Here is a 20,342-nt window from a genome sequence, read left to right as displayed (position 1 = left end):
GAGAAGGTGTCTGGGTTATGTTCAAAGCAAGCGCAGACTGGAAAGAGCAGGCACGAGCGGATGAACCCCGGTCACACCTTCTCCGAACCTGCGCATTATAAGTTGCACCAGGCTTCCGTCAGATGTTGAAGCCGCCATGCCTCGATGCTTCCACGAACCTCCACAGGCCAGCTTCCTCGGCTGCCTTTTTGACCGACGCTACTTCGTCCAAGTCCACTGCGCGATTGATGTCACTATACCGCACGTCTTTTTTAGCTGAAGGTGGGGCTTCAACACCGCCTGGCTCCACATTGTTCTGGCTTGCACGGCCGCGTCGCTCCTTCCCCACGTGAGCTCTTGGGAAATACTGCTCCATAATATGCACCATGATGTCTTTGCTCACGTTCTCGGCAAGCCACTTCACAATCTCTCGTCCTTCGTCCTCCATACCAGGCATGACCAAGTGTCTCACCAACACTCCTTTCTTGGCGATGCCATCAGGAGTGAAGCAGAGGTCGCCCACCTGCTCATGCATGGCCTTGATGCTCTCCATAGCTACCTTTGTGTAGCCGTCTGCTTTGAGTAACCGACGGCTGGTCGTGTCACGCCACACCTTGAAGTCGGGGAGGTAAATGTCGACCAGGCCATCCATCAAGTGGATGCTCTCGAGCGAGTCGAACGACGACGTGTTGTAGATGATGGGTATGTGCAGACCGAGATCTCGCGCGTGCAGAATCGATAAGCAGACCTGAGGTACGACATGCTCGGGTGTAACGAGGTTGATGTTGTGGACCCGACCCACGTCCTGCAGCTTCATGAACCACTCGGCGAGTTGTTCTGGTGTTAGGTCGAACCCGTTTCGCTGGTGGGCTATATCGTGGTTCTGAACACAGCTTTAGTGTGTATGCTACAACCAAGGACGAAGCAGCATACCTGGCAAAACACGCATCTCATGTTGCACCCAGAGAAGAAGACGGATCCGCTGCCATTGTGCCCTTGGAAACAGGGCTCTTCTGGTCGGTGTCAGCACGCTCACGACGGGGTGTTATCAGCTTTGACTCACCACCAAAGTGAGGAGCGATAGTGTTGACTTTGACAGTTTCGGCTCCTATCAAACACACGCCTGTCGTTTCGTAACGGTTGACACCGCACAGTCGGGGGCAGAGATTGCATTCGCGCAGATGGGCATACGCCAGAGATCGCTTCTTGGCGGCATCTACTGAAGAGAGCAGCTGATAGCGAGGTATATAGTCGTCCAGTAGGTATGGCGGCGCGAGGTAGAGGTTTCGTCGGAAGGGTATACTTTGAGCACGGACCGAGGGGTATCCGGCGGCACCAAGCCTCAAGGCGGGTCGCGTTCGCCAGCAGAAAGCCATCCTAGCAGGCCCGAAGAGAACATCGAGTTGGTTGGACGATGACGCGTAGGATGAGTTCGTGATGCGATGCTGAGGTTTACGTGCCGCAGCCACAGCGATGACGACAGCCCCACTTGCCAAGGCCCTAGAGCCGCGTTATCCCCAGACCACCCCATTCTCAAGAACCTTGTGGAGCATGAGGCTTTCAACATGAGCAACTACCTGCCTCTGGGGTCTTTTCACCTTCGTCCTCACCTTTGTCCCACGTTACTGTCCTACCACATTTCACGCGTTTCTCTTACTTCATCCTCGCGATAGCCTTGCACCGAAACCTGCGGTCTACCAATGGCTGCTGGCTGCTACACCACCAACATCAGGCCAGCGGGTTGCCTTGGCCTGTATCCAGGAACTATCAGGCTTATTTCAGAGGAGCCTATCAGCTGAGATCTCATCGTAGTCTTGTAACGCCTCCCCCGCTCGCTGCCTGTGGACACCGGCGATACTTGTCCCCTCGAAAGCAGTACTCTGGTTTGATCATATTCAAACCATGAGCCAATACACTTCGAGCGGTATCATGCGCTGTGACACAGCGATGTGATTAGAATCAAGAGATGCATTACTACTAACCATGTCCACATCAAGCGCTTGTGTGTCATCGTCATCCTCTGTCACTAATAGAATGCGGATTCAAGTCGGACAGATTAATATGATGCATTAAGTGAAGCGGCTTATGAAGTCACAGATCTGCATAGTTTATTCCGATATGCCGCTTATCGAGCCTAGTTGCTAACAGTCGTCAAAAGCTAATGAATATCTTCCACGTGAGAGAAACCAGCTTGCGCTTCTGGAGAAGCAATGAAATTCGATCAAAACGATATCTGTAGCAAAGCACCGAATGCGGTCGACATATTGCTGTAGCTACCCGTCTGGTGCCCCGATTCTACCCACATCTTGGTTGCCAATACCAACGTGCCTCGTCGACACGCGAATGACAGCTTCATCGTACTTCGTACTCCTGCCTAAAGTGGACCCGTCGCTGCCTTGTTGGGCAAATTTGATCGCGTACTTGTGCTACTTCGTCCTGGAGTCGCTCTTGCCTTCTTGCGTGGATCTTGTTTTGGCACTGCTTGGTGTGGTGCAGACCGCGACTTCCGCAGACACAGCCAATGCGACTTACTCTCTACCGGTAGGCAGTCACCTACCTTGCACAAGGACTTTGGCAAGGCCGGTACAGCCGTCATGATTGCTTCTTCATCGTCGCCCAAGCGTCCCACCTCACTACCGCTGCACTTCTTTGTCACATATAAGAGCATCACCAGGAAGCATCACTACCTCACCATCGACAGCTCCAGCTTTCACACATCGGTAGCTTCCACCGATTATTCGGTCTCCGCAACATCAAAATGCACATTTCCGCTCTTCTCCTCGTTGTCTTCGGCCTTCCGGCCTTTGCGGACCTGATCAATACACAGTTCCCGAAGTTGCTCCTGCCCTTGAAGGAGTCTCAACCAGACATTGCTTTCATCACCCAGAATGATGCGACCGCCAGCTACAACGTATGTGTCTACAAGACCCGAGTAATGAACGTGGCATCTACTGACACATCGGCTAGAGCAAGACAGGCGACGAACAGTGGACAGCAGTCAACTTCGACGTACCCGTAAACAATGCCAAAACCTGCCGCCTGCGATTCCTCATAAATGTCGACCCCTTCAAAAACGCCCCCCTTACCCTCAAGGGCGAAGCCCCTTTTGCTATCAGCATCTCTCGTATCCAGCCCACGCTCGTCAATGGCCGCACCAACTGGAACAACAAACCCGCCATCATTGAACACTACGATTCCTACGTCCTGACGGCAAACGGCGCATCCGAGGTAGTCAGCAAATGGTTTGAATGTCCCATGAACAAAGTGGCGCAATTCGTCATTCATCCGGCTAGTAAGAGAGACCTGGAGCTCTACTGGTTTGAGCTAAACTACGGTGCTACCGACGGAGGTCCACACGGAGTTGTGCTGGAGATGCACACCTAAGTGCACAGAGTTGGAATCACATCAGGTTGAGTGGACACAGACGTTGGGTAGGGAGATGTTAGGATGAGTGGATGGGGAGTCATCAATCGTGAAATTCTCTCTAGTGACCCTACTACTAGCCTAAAAGCAACACAATAAACGCGTTTCTGATACTGTGTTTCAGATGTCCAGCATGTTATCCATCATCCTTCGCCAGTGCATCGGCTATCCCCTCCCAGGCCCTCTCTATCAACCCAGCTCTTTTTGTGGTCTGCACAACACCAGTACATTCGACCCTTGCAACTAGTGTGGGCTTCAGGCCATTAAGCCGTGTGTTCTGGTGCGCTACATCCGTCTCTTCGACCACTTCGTTGCCTTGTTCGTCAAGTCTTCTGATGACTACGATGCCGGGTGGGTAGCGACACGAATGCACGGGTATGAAGGTGTGTAGTTCGATGGCGCTGTCGGTTCGCGTACATGAAGTTAACGAATTCAGTCGGCTGAATGGCTCAGTCGAGTCTGACTTTTGAGTTTTGTAAAGGGTGCGGTTTTCGACATGGGTGGTGTTCAAGGAGGTTGCGATGGCGGATGGCGATGTTGAGTAAGCTGACGGCGTGAGTGCTGAACACATGTGTGACGACTTTGAACAAGACTGAGGTGTTTGTGTTGCTTGATCAGCGTAAGGGTGTTCTCGCGCCGCTCTGCTTTCCCTTCGTGATGACTTGTGTGAGTTGCGGAACTGGCTGGGCACCTGACTGCGAGCGGAGATTCCGTCGCCGCTCGATGATACAACAGCACAGTCGTTTTCAGACTCTTCTTCTTCGCCGAGATCATGGTAAATGGATCCATGACTGCCGTAAAGGTGCTGATATGGCGGGCCCATACCCGGGTAATTGGTCCCTCGAACGCGAAAACAGGGACACACGAAAGCAAGGCGCGAATCCAAAATGTAGACAGGAACTAGAGGGGCTCTCCAGTTCATGACCAATATATCCCTCAAAGACGGCATCCACCAGTTCCTTTCCAGTTGCGTTATGGCTGTAGAGAAATACCGCACGCTAGGCCCGAACAGTGCGAATATCCAGGGAAACATGAGGCGCTGTAGTATGTGGCGCTCGGTAACGAACGAAACTCCAAGCCTGTAACATTATCAACTTCTGAGGTCTACCAGAAAACGTACGGTGTGGGGTATTCGCCGTAGGCTGGACCACTCTGCTTTGACTTCTTCGCTGTTTTAGCGCTACTCGGCTCCTTTTGGAGACAGTGCGATGTCTTCCTTGCTAATCTCCGCAGACGTTTCCAGATAGCCTTTTCTACGTACTCGCGCTTGTGGCTTGTTTCGGATGCCGTTCTGGCGGTTATGTCCTCGATGCGCCTGATGTATGCGTTATCGCTTTCTTTGGTGAGTGTTTGGCGAGAGCAGCGATTAGAGGTGCCCGCAGTCCCTTGGAGCCCAGTTAAGATTTCGTTATGGTTTCTAGTAGGAAGAGGATAGGCGTGGCTGTCGCTGGGAAGATGTTCCGTGAAGTACTTCATGATTATTGCAACGGCGCTGGTTGGTTTAGCGGTGGTGGTTTTTGTGTGCTGAGTATCTTTGGTATGGTAATTTGAGTTGAAAAGTGTGAAGAGATTGTTCGAATGGTAGGAGATTAGGGTCAGATTAAATACTTGAAATTGATGAACTGCTGCGCGCGAAGACAAAGTCCGTGTTGCGGAAGCTAGTCTCCGTACCATGGTTGCTGAGTATACCTAACAGCGCAGCGTACTTCTTTGGGTCACCAAAAGCAACAACAGCAAACCCCATCCACCAAAACCTTCGGGTTACAGCACGATTTTGGATTTGCTGCCTGGGTATGATTGGTGTCTTTCTTCTCAATCGTGATTGGTCCGATCTGGCCAAAGCAAGGAACTAATCCTAGATTGGAAACATTTGCTAGCGCTTGTAAGTACGACTAGCATTTGTAATACTCAGTATGCGCACGAGAGATTCGAGCGAGTATAAGTAGCGAAAGAGACTGCGAAGATACGCTGAGTAGAACAATCGTTCCCATTTTCCTGATACTTTTTAACGGTCTCTCGCGATCAGCTCACAGTCAGGTCTTGTTATCAGCTCACCATGTCTACACACTCCGCCGTTGCAACAGTGGCTAAGAAAGGGCCTCTTGAAATCATTCAAGTTCCCACTACCCCTCCGGAAGCCAAGCAGGTTCGCCTTCGTGTTGAGTGGACTGCTTCTACGCCCCTCGATCTGCACCAAAACGACGGGGCCTTACTCGTAAAGCACCCTCAGGTCCTTGGTGACAGTGTCGCTGGTACCGTGGTTGAAGTGGGATCAGAAACTAAGCGACTGAGGGTTAGAGACAAAGTGTTCGGCTTTACCTGGAAGACCCAAGCCCAAAAGGCCTACCAGGAATTCTGTACCACAGACGAATGGCTTCTGGCCAAGGTAAGCTACTCTCCATCTTGCTCATTTGTCAGGCGAATGCTGAGCTGTTGAAGTTACCTGAAGGCTTCACTCCAATGGAGGCTGTCACGCTTCCTAATAACTTTGTAACTGTGTTCCACTCTCTCACGACAGATCTGGGCCTCGAAACACCCTGGCCGAAACCCAAGAATTATGTACCTGAAGACGCCGACTCTGCGATATTGATCTGGGGTGGCTCCTCGTCAGTGGGTCAGTTCGCCATCCAAATTCTGCGCTACTACGGTTACAAGAACATCCTAGCGACGGGGTCACAGAAACACCACGAGAAGCTACGCATCCTTGGTGCGCACCAGGTCTTTGATTACAACAATCCAGATGTCGTCGAGTCCATTCTGCAGTCTGGTGGTGACCGTGGAGTTCCACTGGTCTATGACTGCATCGGCAGCCTGAAGGGTAGCATCGTACCGATCGCTAAACTCGCGAAGAGAGGTTCCAAGGTCGCCATTTTGCTACCCGTGGTTGTGCACGATTCGACCGAGACCGAAGACCCAGAGTATGAGATGGATGTGGGCAAAGTGGCTGAGTGGAATGATGGGATCGATGTTAGAGGCGTGCGAACACATTTCTACCAAGACGTGAGTCATGCTGGTTTCTTGTCAAAGCAACGCAGCTAACAACCCACAGAATGAGTTCTTCAAATATCATCTTCAACCCGATATCATGCCCACTTTGTTGAAGGATGGAGTCGTCACGCCGCAAAAGCAAAGGATCGTTGAGGGCGCAACGCTGCTGGAGAGGGCGCAGAAGGCGATGGACATGCTGAGACGCAAAGAAGCGAGTATGGAGCGTCTTGTCTGGCAGGTCAGCGAGGCATAGTTAGCACGGTAATGAACCAATGGCACATCTCTTATGAACCTGCACGTCCGGTGGAGAAGACGAAGAGACAGCGGAATGGTTGGCCCGTGGCTGGATGGCTGGCCATGACGCGCAACCTTGGAAGCGCTTCACCGAAACGAGCCGCTAGCGCGCGCCTTGAACATCCAACTGCGCCTGGGCATCTCTGACCCGAACATCATCCACAGAAACACGAACGAGCAAACAATTCCAATCAATGCGCATTGCAACCAGCTGCCCTGGGTTGTCTCTTTCACGCTGCCGGTCCCTCACTCCACGTTGATCATATGCCTCGACATCGCCATGATCACCGGTCGGTGTCCAGGTCTGAGGTAGTTGCGGAAGCTAATCGAGCCCGCACGATGATCGTTACACTACTCACATTCGGATGGAAGTTGAGGGTATATTCGAAGGCCCAAGGCTATAATGAGATATCGCGAAGCTTTCTCGGCAACGGCGCCCCCCACATATTTGAGGAATGTACAAGTAGACAAGCAATTGCAAAGAGCAACCAGTATCCCATCGAAGCCGTACCCTGTATACAGAGGGGTAGCATGTGGCCGACCGCGTGTGAGACATTCGCATTAGGAGCCACTCTGGATCAAACACTAGATCGAGCGGCCTTGTTTACGGCATCCGGTCCATCCGTAGCAGTACTCTTACACAGCCATACGGTGCGATACACGCCATTTTCAAGGTAATGTGGCGCCGTTTAATCACCGCAAAGTGATTCGGTCTCCGGCGCCGCGAAAAGGCAAGAACGATGCATGGGAATGACCCAGATCCGTTATGCAATACATGCGAGCACTTCGCATCGACCAAACACACAGGGTTGACGCCTAGACCGGACACCGATCTCTTCCTTCTGAGCTGTTCATAACCTCGGAGATGAAAACGTGGTGTTGAAGAAGGATTGAGGCGACTCAGCATCGTCGCACGCGAGATTGAGCGGCTCCACCAATTTCCGAAGGGCTAGCGCGCATCGAAGCAGCATTTCGATCAAGCCATTGTCAGTCCGTCTGGTTACACCAAACGCAGGATGAACACTCTTCGAAATTTACATATGGCGTTCAATGCATCGCAAAAAAGGTAGCGCGCGGTATCGATAAGCATGACGCAGTTGAAGATCCTGCAATATGGCCGACCAGGTCGGTGGGGAGCGCCACACTCGCATGCATTAAGCCTCGGAGCACCTGAAACCCACCGTACGCTCGCGACCGTTTCAACCCAGGATCATGGGCGCTTCGACCAGGTAAGACGGTTCGTCTATGCTACTGTCTTGAGTTAGACAACTACGAGAACCGGTTGGTCTCCTGTCAACAGGCATGGTGCCCGCTGTCGCGGGAACATGTTTGCTTGGCCTGCAGTATCGAACGGCACCCTGCGATCTTAGTCACGACATGGCTCCCTGTGACTGGTGGATGAACTGGTTCAAGCATGACAACAAGACCCACGCCACGTCTGACCTCTCAGGAACAGGCAGGGCGTGGGAGTCGTTTGAATCGGGGGCACAGTAAGCGCTGTTCGAGGCTGCAATCCATCGGTGACTTGTTTCGCATGTTTAATGACACGGCCCACAGATGCAGTGGTGAAGAGGAATAGTGCCGTGCCGCCGTATCGTATATAGGTATCTTGGTACTCTTGGGTTTCTTCCCATCAAACAACAGTTTCTTCACTTCCAACCACAGCTTCTTTGTGCATCTTAGGTCCGAGACCTCACGTTCTTTTCAACACCACATTCATTCATCACACTCGTTCACGAAAGCTAGTCTTCCGTCAATCTCTACAGCAACTCTCGCTCTTCTTAAACAACTCCACAACAATCAAGATGAAGTCCTACACTGTCGCCGCCGCCATTGCCGGCTTTGCCTCCTCCGTCGCCGCCCACGGCTTCATCAGCGAGCCTGCTCCTCGTATGCCCGGTGATGGCCTCAAGGCTGCCTGTGGTGACCAGTTCTTCAACACTCAGTCTTCGGACCACTACGGAAACGTCCAGGGTGCTCTCCAGAACCTCGGACAGGGTGACCACCCCGACTGCCGCCCGTGGCAGTGCAAGGGTGTTCCATTCACCGATGCTGGCGAGATCTTCGAGTACACCGCCGGTCAGGTCATCCCCATGAAGGTCGAGATCCGTGCTCCTCACGACGGTGTTGCCAACGTTTCCATCGTCAACATCGCTACCGACAAGGTCATCGGCGAGCCTCTCATCAGCTGGGATGAATACGCCCTTACCTCCTCCCCCATGTCTCAGCACCCTGACTGGACCTCGTTCGATATCACCATGCCCGATGTCAGCAAGGAGTGTGCCAACAAGGGTGACTGTGTCATTCAGTGGTTCTGGGACGCTCCCAAGATCGACCAGACCTACGAGTCCTGCATTGACTTCACCATGGGTGGTGGCTCCGGCTCCGGCTCTTCCCCCGCTCCCTCAGCTTCTCCTAAGCCCAGCGCTCCTGCCTCTTCCGCCCCGGCTGCCAGCTCTGCTGCTCCCTCCAGCACTGTCCCTGAGGCCACTGCCACCCCCACCCCTACCGCCGCTGAGGAGGCCACTACCCCTGTCGCCACTGGTGGTTCCGACTCTGGCTCCGACTCCAGCCTCCCAGAGTCCTTCACCATGGACACCTTCATCACCTGGCTCCGCGCCAACGCTGGCACCGGTGTCGCTGACAAGGTCCGCCGCATGGTAGCTGCCCAGCGCGCTCACCCCCGTGCTTTCCGCGTCTAAATCGCCTAGACTGATGCTCTGTACGATAGGTACGACAAAAGAAACTTCTTGTGTTGGAGGGAGAAGATGGTTAGAGTTACTGTTCGATTCTGTTGTAAATATACAATTCAATGATGCACATATTTGCCCGCCTTGAGCGGCGCTGTAAATCTTGTCAAAACGTGTTGCTTGTGATGTATGTGCCCTCTATTTTGTCTCTTACTCAATGTTTGATCTTTGTTAGTATCGGTGACGAGTTTGAGCTTCGCAGCTTCGCGGATGATGATCAGACTTTGCTGATTTGTCCTGAAGTAGGATGGGAAGTCAGGGCAAGAGGGCCGTCGATGACGTCACCATCACCGAAAACACGCGACGCGTCTCCGGCGTGTCGGCCACCTAGGTACCTGTCGAACGCGCGACCTCTCCCGCATCCACATCCATTATCCAGATGTACCATTGTATGGCGGCGTCATTGAGGCTATGGTATTTACGATTCACTAAACTGCATGCTAACGATAGATTACAACATAAGAATAGAGCTTACACAGCTCCGCGAATGACGTCCGCAAGACCAAAGTCTGTACCCTGACTCCAACGCCGCTGAAGCTCCCCATTTTCATTACTGAACGACTCTCAACTACGAACAACAAATGTACATAACAATATTTACAGACAACACCACAAATTCATACAACGCCAGCGCACACTAAAAAACAATCAACCTAGGCCAGTCGCCACACTACCCAGGTGGTCGACAAGCACACCTCATACAAGAAAAAAACTGAACAGGTCTGGAGCCTATATTGACGTTAGGTCACCTACTTTGCGTGTTCCATGTTGATGTAGCCCGCGAACCTGTTGATGCAAAGATATGTCACCCCGCCATCCGGAATAGTACATACCCATGGTATGAGGGCTGGTTTTGACGGCTGCTGGGGTTACCGGACATTCAGTGCCCGCTATTCTGGTGTTGCCAGGGATCGAAGACGTTTTGGCCTGCAACATCGCTCAGGGTGAACGTTGGCAAGAGCTCCATATCAGCAAGGCAGACGCCCATCTCAGGATGTTGCGCAAAGAGATTGGCATTGCTCGACCCGTCCTGTGGGGAGAAAGGCTCCACATGATGCTGCCACTCTTCAACTCCCGGGAACTCCGAGCTACCGGCTAGATCCAAATGTGCGAACACATTGGAAGAGGCTGCATCCGACCGAAGAGTCTGTCCCCAAGGACTGGAGAAGGGGTCTTTGTTCCTGATCGATGGCTTGACGTCGTCGAGGCTGGCAGATGGTGAGAATGTGCTATGTGTCATCGACGGAGGTGGGAAGGGCGAATACTGAGTCGGTGAAATTGAGGTGTTCGGCGAGATAGGCTGTCCCCGGGAAGTCTGTGCTTGTGCGAATGAAGAGTGCATGGGAGGCGAGGATGAGGAGATGTGAGGTTGGCCGAGCGTGGTATGGTACGATCGAGGGGGAGGACCCATAGCAGGGGCTTGAGGTGCCAGAAAAGCAGATGGAGGGCTCAAGACCGTCATTCGCTGTGTCACTGGCGTAGTAAAGTACGGCAAGCACGTGGGTCCCGAAGACTCCTGCGGTGTGTTTCCACGCGACAACGGCAACTCGGAAGCTGGTGAAGAGTGACCACGCGCCTGTCCCGTCCGTGGAGCAGCGCTGGTACGAGACCTCTTCGACGCCCGCGGATTGTCATCAGTTACACTGCCCTTCGCATTCGGCCTCTTGCTGTTACCCACCCGGTTCTGGTCCTTGCGCTTGGAGTATGCCTTGGGTGCGTTGACAAACATGCGGATCTGCCACGCCGAGCACATGACGTTCTCGCAGATGCACTTCTCTTGTGCAAGTGCGGTGACGATGTTGTCTAAGCGGCCTGCACAGTCGATGTCTTTATCTTCGTCCTCGCCCTTCCGCTCGTCGTTGACATAGTCGTTCTGCTGCCACCCACGGAATCCTTTCCTGACCTGCTCGAGCAGGCAGTCGAACACTTTGTGGGCATAGGCTTCCACCAAGTCGGACTGGTAGTGTGGCTCTTCGATCCATCTCTTCCGCGCGGTGGATTTGGGGTTGTCTCTAGCATGATCGCCGCAGACCATCGCGTTGTAGATGCGCGCTACGCTGTGGTTACGATCACGTTCGACCATCTCGATAGTTGGGTCGGTGACAGGATCCCTCCATGGCTCACGGTTGAACCGCATCTTCGTGTGTCGGTACTCCTTCGCGTGCTCGGAGTCATTGAAAAGACCTCGGAACGGTTCGTAAATCTGGCTTGCCGCCTGCGGTGCCATGCTTATATGTTCTGTGGATGGCATAGGCGCGAGCGAAGGCCCTTCCCTGGAGATAGATCGCTGATGAATCGAATATGTATGGGCGGGTTCTTTCCTCATCAGTTCTTCGTTCCGACAGCTCGGGCTGGTCAGGTTCACGTAGCTATTGACGCCACGCAAATGGTTGTTGTCGCTGTGGGGAACGAATCGCGATGTCTGCATGGCACTACGTGGATTATGCGATGCGGTAGTGGCCGCGTCGAATCCTGTATTCGACATACAAGATTGGCTGAAGTCGTTTGCATTACCGTAGCGTTGGCCGGAAGCCCCGCGGCATCCATGCGAGGGTGCCGCGTTCTGGGGACTGTGTGTGGCTTCTCTGAAGTAGCTGCGATTGTCTTCGACGTCAAGCGGGGTATAGGTATGCCGTTCGGGAAAGGTATCGCCAGGCTTGCGTTCGCTCTGGTGGAGTGACTTCTCCACCTGGCGCGGAGATTCCTTCATGTGAGTGCTGATGCTTCTCGCAGTTACGGAGTGTTGAGTGTGATGTAGGGTTTGAAGAGAAGGGAATCAGAGGGGTATTGGTGCTGATATGCAAGAATATGTGATCGGAAGTAGTGTGAAGAAGGGCTGGGAATGTAAAGCTCCAGTATCAATGTGTCTTTTTATATCGTGAAGAGCCTGGCTTTATGTATTGAACGAACGCCCACGGCAATCGCTGTGTCGGTCCGTCGCCCAAAACACCCGTTGATACTCATGGCTTTCGCGATGCCTTGTGATCAGGCTGTGCGTTGGGAACTCGTGGGGTTGCTGAGGCTATGGAAAACGTTCGTGACGGGGGCCTTAAACCCCCACACGTTTGTTGCATGTGCCATGTGCAGCTCAGGTACGTGTTTGAACATCAGCTCGTTCCAGTACCGCGCTGTTCACGTGTCGCGGGCCGCGCATCGGAGCGGCGATGCCATTGTCCAGACTTAGCAGCAAGACTCTCGTGATTCGCTACGATCGTCTTCGGTCGTTTTCTCTGTCTCCTTGCCTCTTAGTAAGTTGCGTGGGACTATTCAGCTATGGTCTTCACCTTTGCATAGCCTTGGTGTGACATGGAACCATCTCTGAGGCTATACAAGTTTAGAATCGATTGCGTGTGACTTTGCATTGTTAAGTCATATGTCGCCATAGTTGCTACGGTGACAATCTCGCACGGCCTACATACATCCTCAGGTGGAGGAGTGCCGCGGAATATCGTTGCTCATTCGCAGCCATGATTAAAGTTCAGGCAACCGCTTTAAAGGTAAGAGACATTTCCAGAGTAGTCCGCAGCATAACAAAAAGTTGATCATTCTTCGCGAGTTTTATAGGCAACACCGGCCAAAACTCTTCAGCTGTGTCACCTTTTTGTACCAACTCAATCCCGGGCGTATACCGGGGTCATATGTATGCCACGCTCAGAAAAGGTGTGACCGCGAGGTATAGTCGCACAAAGCCGAAGACCCGATTTCAGAGCATCAGGCATTTCTATCTATAGCCTCATGATACCCACTATACTTTGCGTTGACATGTGTACAGCAGAAAGTACTGCGTATGCCCTGGTAGTGCATTCAATCTGCATACTTCTTCTAAAAAGCCCCGCGCTGTGGCTGATAAACTGCGTCGAATGCGAGACTACTAAACCTTGGAACACACAGTTGTACTCAGACAGCACTGTATGCAGTTTATATAGGTATAAGTATGTCATATCGTCAATCAGGTACAAGGAACCTCCCCCGCCCAATCATGAAACATTATGTCGATAGCCAAAGAAACCCCACATTACATCCCCAAAGTGAGAGCCACGTCCATTCTCATGATCTCATCACTCGACTCTAATGGGCCTGCTTGAGTCTCTCTGACTCCTGATTGAGTCGAGCATCAAAGGTCTCCACCGATATGCGGTCTCCCCACAAGCTGTACTCTTTGTCCATCTTAAACCGATGCTGGGCCCCAACTGTGTAATCGTCAGTCTCTGTCGCAATCGGACTTCATACAACTCACAATTCTCACTTTCAACGGTATATCCTGGGATCCGGCCCCTGTCGCCCTCCGCACCTTCAGGAAGTTGTATAAAATCTATTTTTCCTCCAACCCATTGTTCATTTTGGTTGGCTTTCTCGACGAACGCAATGAACTGGCCAGGGTGCTGGAAGGAATATTCGGCCAATTCTACCCCCTTCTCTAAACTCATATGTAATCACCTTAGGGCGTTCGCCTTATTGGTGGTGCGCATCCGGTTTGTTTCAAACTTCGTTGCATTTGGATCAAGAGGATTGTTGGGTTATCTCCAAGAAGGCCATTGTTGAAATTGAATGACCCGAAAGTTGCTCTCTTCACGGAATTTACGGGCGATAGGGTCTGTCGTCGGGTAAGCTGAATTGAGTTTATGCAGCGTCGAAGGCACTCTCTCAATGTCATAGCGAAAGTGAGGTTCAGGTCCGAGGAATGCTAGTATCACTATGTCACAGTTAGAACCAGATCAGTTTTGTCGACCCAATCCTGTTCAGCCAGCACACTTACATGCTACACTCATTCCCTTGCCCTCGTCATACCCTCCACCATAGTGATCAGAGTGATGACGTCCGCATTCTTGACCCAAAGCCTTACGCTTAGAATCCTTAAGCTGATACTATGAAATAGTCTACTTGCGATTGATGGACTGCGTGAGATACGTTTCCTTGTTGGTATCAGTCAAATATCCAAACCCCGACTTAACGGCACCTAGTGACACGTTAATGAGTCCATTGCTTGCAAATTGGAACAAGTGAAATGTTCCAAGTGTTCCAATGTCGCTTGGATCGGGAACCCGACGGTCTTTGATATTGAGCCATTCTGCGAGCTCGTTATGTGCGACCTCACCTTGTATACCGATGGAAGGTGGCTCTGCTGGGGGGCCTGTGTGCCATGTGTGTTCGTTTTCGGGCATGATGGAGGTTCTGGTATGTCGGAAATATTTGGAGGATTGCAATAGTATCCAGAGTGTTTGCAGTGAATGATAACAGCAGAGAAATTCGCGAATACCTACAGCAATTTATACTTGCGCTTTCTTGTGTATGACTCCAAAACACGAGCAACAGATGAGTAGACGATGCACCAACATTGTAAGAGGACTCATTACGATACCCACACATCCACGTGCGTTCCCGTTCGCGAGTCGCATCCCGGGTACCAGAGATGAGACTCTCGCAAGGTACTTACCCAGATAACTACACGGCATGCCTTTGAGTCAGGAGTTACAGCGGTGTTGGATCGTCGTGTTGGTGAGTCCGTGAAGCCCATGAGATGACCGTATTAAGTAATACACGGCAACGGCATCGCGGTGCACTGACGTTGAGCCGAGTGTGCCGTAAGGCAACCCAGCTATATCAATCTATGAGTCGAGTGATCCATGACAGCAGCTTGCTCTGAAACAGTTGCTCTAGGATAACTATGAGGATGTCATGGGTGTGATGCGACAACGAGAGGCGGAGATGTGGGAAGTGGTACTTAGGCGAAGAGTGGGTGCAGACAGCGGTGATTAGACCAACATGGCACGTTGAGTGCTCGAAAACATAACGTTCGTTCTGGATTACGAAAGCGGCAACTTCAACCTGTCCTCGAAAATGTTGAGAGCAACCGACAATGGCTAGCGTAATGCTGCCTCCGCGCTCTAGTTCCGCACTCCCCGTCGCCTAATTCCGCGGCCCCAACAGCGGACCTTCTTCCCCGCATTAGCCGGCCTCGCCCACATCAAGCCCGGGGAAGCCGCCATAAAGTAAGAACGGTAGATATATAGAATGTCCGGCTCTTGCTAGTAAAAGCATACTATCGTGTCGTGGCCCATCACCAACCTCTGACCATCCTGTTGGTTTCGGTAAGCGCTGCAAGGAGCCACTAGCGAACACCATGATCTCCACTATTCTTCCACTGCTATCATCGCAGTTTGCAGACCATCCAATTCGCACTCTGTTCGTCTTGTTGATACTTATTCCTTTATTTTACCTTGTCGGAAACGAATATGTGCGATACTCGCGGCGGATCAAAGGCTTTACGGGGCCCACAAACTGGCCCTTGGTTGGTAATATCCCAGATATCAAGTACAACGCGGCAGAGAAGTACCGAGAATGGAGCAGAACGTTTGGCGCCGTGTACCAGATTCAACTTGGCAACGAGCCGGTGATTGTAGTGAACAGCGCCGAGGCTGCAAGGAAGATCTTTGGTGGAAATAGCCAGGCGCTCAGTTCAAGACCCGTTTTCTGGACGTTCCACAAGGTAAGCGGAGAGATATGGGCGTGTTGACATGACTCTGATTGAGATTAGGTACTTTCAAACACTGCTGGTACGACAATCGGTACTTCGCCCTTCAATGACTCGCTCAAGCGGAGGAGAAAGGGCGCTGCTGCCGCGCTTAACAAGCCGTCGATTGCGACATACATCGACCACCTAGATCTTGAAACGAAGGAGTTTGTAAAAGACGGATTCGAGTCAGGACAAGCCGGCACCGTTGGGGTAAATCCCATGCCCATGATCGAGCGCCTCTCTCTATCTCTTGCATTGACTCTCAATTGGGGAACGCGGATGAGCAGTCGTCACGACCCCATGTTCCATGAGATATGCGAGGTTGAAGCTGCCATCTCGAAGTTCCGCAGTACGACTGGAAACTTGCAAGACTACATTCCGCTGCTGAGATTGAACCCGTTCAGCTCTGGCACTAAGTCTGCGAAAGAGCACCGGCGCCGAAGGGACGTGTACCTGACGAAGTTGAACCGCGAATTGGACGAACGGATGGAGAAAGGTACCCACAAGACATGTATCCAGGCCAACATCATCCAGGACAAGGAAGCCGCATTGAACAAGGAGGAGTTGACGTCCATCAGTTTGACAATGTTGTCTGGCGGGCTAGACACAATCACGACCCTTGTACAATGGAGTGTCGCGTTGCTGGCTCAGAGACCGGATATTCAAGAGAAGGCTATCCAGGAGATCCGAAAGTTGTACTCGGAGGACGAACCTTTGGCAGATGCGTATGATGACCAGAAGTGCGGATACATCGTCGCACTGGTCAGAGAGTGTCTGCGCTACTATACCGTACTACGTTTGGCGCTGCCGCGTGCAACAATCAAGGATGTCATGTATGAGGGCAAGCTTATCCCAGCTGGCAGCACGATATATCTGAACGCATGGGCGTGCAACATGGGTAAGCTATTCTCACTCTCGCCCATTTGCCAAGGAAGGCGATACTGACTACAACACAGATCCCGAAGTCTGGAGCGACCCAGACGAGTTCCGCCCAGAGCGTTGGTTGGAGCAGCCCGATGCTCCTCTGCACACATACGGGTTAGGGTATAGAATGTGCGCGGGCTCACTGTTGGCCAATCGCGAGCTATATCTCGTCTTCCTACGCATGCTGAACAGCTTTGAGCTTGTGCAGGAGTCGGAGGTGGACGTGCATCCTGTCCGAGGCAGCTCAGATCCTACCAGTCTGGTGACCATGTGCCGGCCTTATCAGATTCTCTTCAAGCCGCGGAATGAGCAGGTACTGCGTGAGGCTCTTAAGGCGGCAGATGAGCGATTGGCTGAGCATGAGAAGGTGTGAGCGTTGGATTTGGATGGGTAGATTAGTCCAACGTGGATGTATTAATTAATCTCAACGGCTTTTGGCGTCCGTAAGCTGCACAGCTGTGTTGCGCATTGGCGTGATGATCGTAGCGATACGAGCAGTCGAGAATCGATAATAAGGCCGCTCATGTGGGTTTCCTGGGACGACACGACAATTGTGAGGGAAGCAGAAGAGGGTTCGCAGTAGCGTAGGCGGCACGTGGCCGGCAACTGCAAGCGAGCGGGATGATGCGTTGCAGGGATGTGCTTTCCGGGAGGACAATGAATCGAGGGTCATCACATCTCCAGCATGACCTCCCTCACTGCCTTCGACACGCCTTTGACTCGTCCTTGCACCTCCCAACATGTTGTTTCCATGATCGCCTTATTTTCGTATCTGTTCTCCTCTACCTGGACCCCCCCGCAGTATCCTCGTAGCTGAGGTCGGCAACCCCGTCGCATGCACGCACAGCTCCCGCCGTCCGCCGTCCGCACGTAGAAAGAATCGCACGCGACATTTTTCCCGATATCGTCATGGGCAGCTTCACTGGATGTTAGTGGATAGAAAAGCCTCGTAAAACGCGTGATTGCAGAAAAGCGCCACCGCCGGCGTCATGTATCGAAAAACGACGCTTCCAGGCGATGAAGAGTTGGGTAAGAAAGACGATGACCACCGATACAAACCCGCGCGACAGTCAAGCTGGTCGATGTGGAACCACACATTCCGCTGGCGACGGAGAAGAATATTACTCGGAATAGTCGCCTTGTTCCTCTTATACTACTGCTTCCACGGCAGCTCAGACGACCTCGAAGACCCGATTGAACCACAATATCGCGGACGGCCCATCTCATCGACCTATCAGAAGCCGGGCGCGGCCGACAATGACAACGAACCTACGGGACCGCCCCCCGGCATACAAAAACCTAGACGCGGAGATCCAATCCCGCATGCATACGATGGGCAGATACGCTTCTTCCGTCTTGCTAGCTCGCTACGCTCGTCTGCTTCGGCAACGGGTGGCTACGAAAAGAAGAACAGGAACATACTGTTTGCTATGTCAAATCTGAAGAGCGTTTCGACGCTTTTGCCGATGGTGTGCGACATGTCGCAATGGAACAGGAACCACGTACACGCGGCTTTCATGGGGAGGGAGGATATTCCAATAGAAGATTTGCTAGAGATAAATGGGATAGACAAGGCCAAGTGTCCTGCTATGTGGCATGATGCGCGGCCGGATTATACAGAGTACGTACACTCGCCCAAAGTACCTGAGCAGCGTCGTCGTGGCAAGCGCATGTCTAGACTGCATGAAGTGTTCAAGAACAGTAAGGGCTAATCAAAGGCTGCTTATAGGTACAGTACCGATGTGCGCGCCGAGAGGGCGGTCACAGGAGCCATGTCGCACATCAATAGCTTCCTGCACCCACAAGCAGTCATTATCGATGACTCCATGTCTGAAGATGCATTCTTCGTGCGAGGCATGCGATCTAAAACCGGTGTGCTGAACACGCCTCTCGTTGAAGTACCAAAGGATAGATTGGAGGATTTTGCCTGGGTCTCGCGACTTGATGCCGGCTCGCTCAAGCACTGGCACGATCCCACCGTAGACATTCTGATCCAAGTCCCGTCGGGCTCATCGAGTGTTCTTCGATTGCTGGAGTCGATCAAAGATGCGGATTACAGCGGTCTGAAATTGCCCCGCATCACGATTGAGCTACCAGCCGAGCTCGATGTATCTGTGAAGGAGCACATTGAAAGCTTCAAATGGCCCCCAAAGACTGACAACCCAACGGCAGGAAGCGGTCTCAGCGTCAGACGCCGCATCTCCACTCACCACCATGATCAAGAAGAATCTGCGATACGATTCTTGGAGTTGTTCTACCCTGCAAGCACAGTCAACTCACACATGTTACTGCTCTCACCGCAGGCTCAGCTATCGCCACAGTACTTCCATTTCGTCAAGTATGCGTTGTTGGAATACAAATACTCTACTTACGGTGCAGAGGATAACGAAAAGCTCATGGGCATGAGCCTAGAGTTACCGCAAGTGCTCTTAGATGGCAAGACAAAGTTGGAGGCTCCTTCGACCAGCGACATGCACACTGATCGGTACAAGAAATTGTATCCTGACACTAAGAGCGTGCCTTACATGTGGCAGGCTCCGAACAGTCATGCGGCGTTGCTGCTGGGGGACAAATGGGCCGAGTGGCATTCATTCCTCAGCAACCGTGTTGTGAAGCATCAGGAGTCAGTCAAGTCAACATCTCGGGGAAAGTTGGTGTCTGAGACACTCCCAGCATGGACAGAGTACATGCTCGAATTTATGCGAGCGCGGGGTTATTCGCTTCTGTATCCTGCAGCGATGGACAATGCACTGGTCACCATCCACAACGAGTTGTATCACGTTCCCGAGGAATTCTCTGCGACACCATCTGAGGACGGCAAAGGAGTTCCAGCCGTACCACAGGAGACAGATGCAGCACCGTTTCTGCGCGCCGATGCACCACCCAAGCCACCTCAAAACCCCGAACCGCCAGTTATCCCAGGCTCAGTGCCTCTCCACCAAGCGCTGCCTTTCAGAGGCGACCTGCCCGAGATACCTCACCTACCGCATCTTCTCTACGACGGAAAACAGATTGCTCCCGCGAACATATCAACCGTGGCGAAAGAATATGCCGACTTGTTCCGCGCAGAGATTGGAGGCTGCAAGATACCCACAGGTAAGCATAAGAAGATTGTTGTGGATGAGGCTAGCGATTTGTTCTGCTTTGGAGACGAGGACGGTAGTGACTGGGTGGATGATGAGACGAGGGAGGTGGACATGTTTGATGCGCCTATTGACGATGAATTGGAGAAGCTGATTGAGGATGCGCTGCCCAGTGTGGCGACGTCGACAAGGGAGAGGACCATCACGAGGCCCACAGCTGAAAGTGCAGAAGGGCTATAAGTTCATTCCAAGTGTATCTTTGTATAATGCCACTTTCACTCGACAGACTTGGATGTGTTGTGTAATCATCTCGTGCTAGAGGCGCAGGGCCGTGGCTAGTGGGCTCGGGTGGCGAGCAAGTTGCCAAGGTGGGGCGATGCCGTTTCG

The 20,342-nt window shown here is 52.3% G+C and overlaps 7 protein-coding genes across 7 annotated transcripts; 5 read left to right on the top strand and 2 right to left on the bottom strand.

Annotated features, from left to right (window-relative positions):
• Nucleotides 1–22: 22 nt before the first annotated feature.
• BKA58DRAFT_10083 (uncharacterized protein) lies at nt 23–1,418 on the bottom strand. The gene is made up of 3 exons (XM_046163726.1): nt 1,043–1,418; nt 913–992; nt 23–862 (listed from the first exon to the last, which is right to left on the bottom strand). Exons 1-3 carry the CDS (start codon nt 1,353–1,355, stop codon nt 119–121), a joined length of 1,137 nt encoding a protein of 378 aa, XP_046030782.1. The 5' UTR covers nt 1,356–1,418; the 3' UTR covers nt 23–118.
• Nucleotides 1,419–2,617: 1,199 nt separating this feature from the next.
• On the top strand, nt 2,618–3,505 carry BKA58DRAFT_415989 (ubiquitin 3 binding protein But2 C-terminal domain-containing protein). The gene is made up of 2 exons (XM_046172576.1): nt 2,618–2,890; nt 2,947–3,505. Exons 1-2 carry the CDS (start codon nt 2,738–2,740, stop codon nt 3,361–3,363), a joined length of 570 nt encoding a protein of 189 aa, XP_046030781.1. The 5' UTR covers nt 2,618–2,737; the 3' UTR covers nt 3,364–3,505.
• Nucleotides 3,506–5,297: 1,792 nt separating this feature from the next.
• Nucleotides 5,298–6,676, top strand: BKA58DRAFT_372376 (chaperonin 10-like protein). The gene is made up of 3 exons (XM_046169125.1): nt 5,298–5,788; nt 5,842–6,402; nt 6,452–6,676. The coding sequence occupies exons 1-3, from the start codon at nt 5,459–5,461 to the stop codon at nt 6,641–6,643; spliced, it is 1,083 nt and encodes a 360-aa protein (XP_046030780.1). The 5' UTR covers nt 5,298–5,458; the 3' UTR covers nt 6,644–6,676.
• Nucleotides 6,677–8,323: 1,647 nt separating this feature from the next.
• On the top strand, nt 8,324–9,628 carry BKA58DRAFT_372374 (uncharacterized protein). Its single transcript, XM_046169124.1, has one exon. The coding sequence runs from the start codon at nt 8,490–8,492 to the stop codon at nt 9,384–9,386; it is 897 nt and encodes a 298-aa protein (XP_046030779.1). The 5' UTR covers nt 8,324–8,489; the 3' UTR covers nt 9,387–9,628.
• Nucleotides 9,629–10,162: 534 nt separating this feature from the next.
• Nucleotides 10,163–12,260, bottom strand: BKA58DRAFT_328164 (uncharacterized protein). Its single transcript, XM_046168119.1, has one exon. The coding sequence runs from the start codon at nt 12,142–12,144 to the stop codon at nt 10,315–10,317; it is 1,830 nt and encodes a 609-aa protein (XP_046030778.1). The 5' UTR covers nt 12,145–12,260; the 3' UTR covers nt 10,163–10,314.
• A 3,136-nt stretch (nt 12,261–15,396) lies between these two features.
• On the top strand, nt 15,397–17,402 carry BKA58DRAFT_372367 (cytochrome P450). Its single transcript, XM_046169123.1, has 3 exons — nt 15,397–15,921; nt 15,970–16,846; nt 16,905–17,402. Exons 1-3 carry the CDS (start codon nt 15,556–15,558, stop codon nt 17,243–17,245), a joined length of 1,584 nt encoding a protein of 527 aa, XP_046030777.1. The 5' UTR covers nt 15,397–15,555; the 3' UTR covers nt 17,246–17,402.
• A 166-nt stretch (nt 17,403–17,568) lies between these two features.
• On the top strand, nt 17,569–20,252 carry BKA58DRAFT_328159 (uncharacterized protein). The gene is made up of 2 exons (XM_046168118.1): nt 17,569–18,493; nt 18,602–20,252. Exons 1-2 carry the CDS (start codon nt 17,862–17,864, stop codon nt 20,193–20,195), a joined length of 2,226 nt encoding a protein of 741 aa, XP_046030776.1. The 5' UTR covers nt 17,569–17,861; the 3' UTR covers nt 20,196–20,252.
• Nucleotides 20,253–20,342: the final 90 nt, after the last annotated feature.

The sequence above is a fragment of the Alternaria rosae genome, assembly GCF_020736505.1.
Source record: "Alternaria rosae strain MPI-PUGE-AT-0040 chromosome Unknown BKA58scaffold_1, whole genome shotgun sequence".
Classification (NCBI taxonomy): Eukaryota; Fungi; Ascomycota; class Dothideomycetes; order Pleosporales; family Pleosporaceae; genus Alternaria; species Alternaria rosae.
This window is presented reverse-complemented; position numbering and strand designations above follow the sequence as displayed.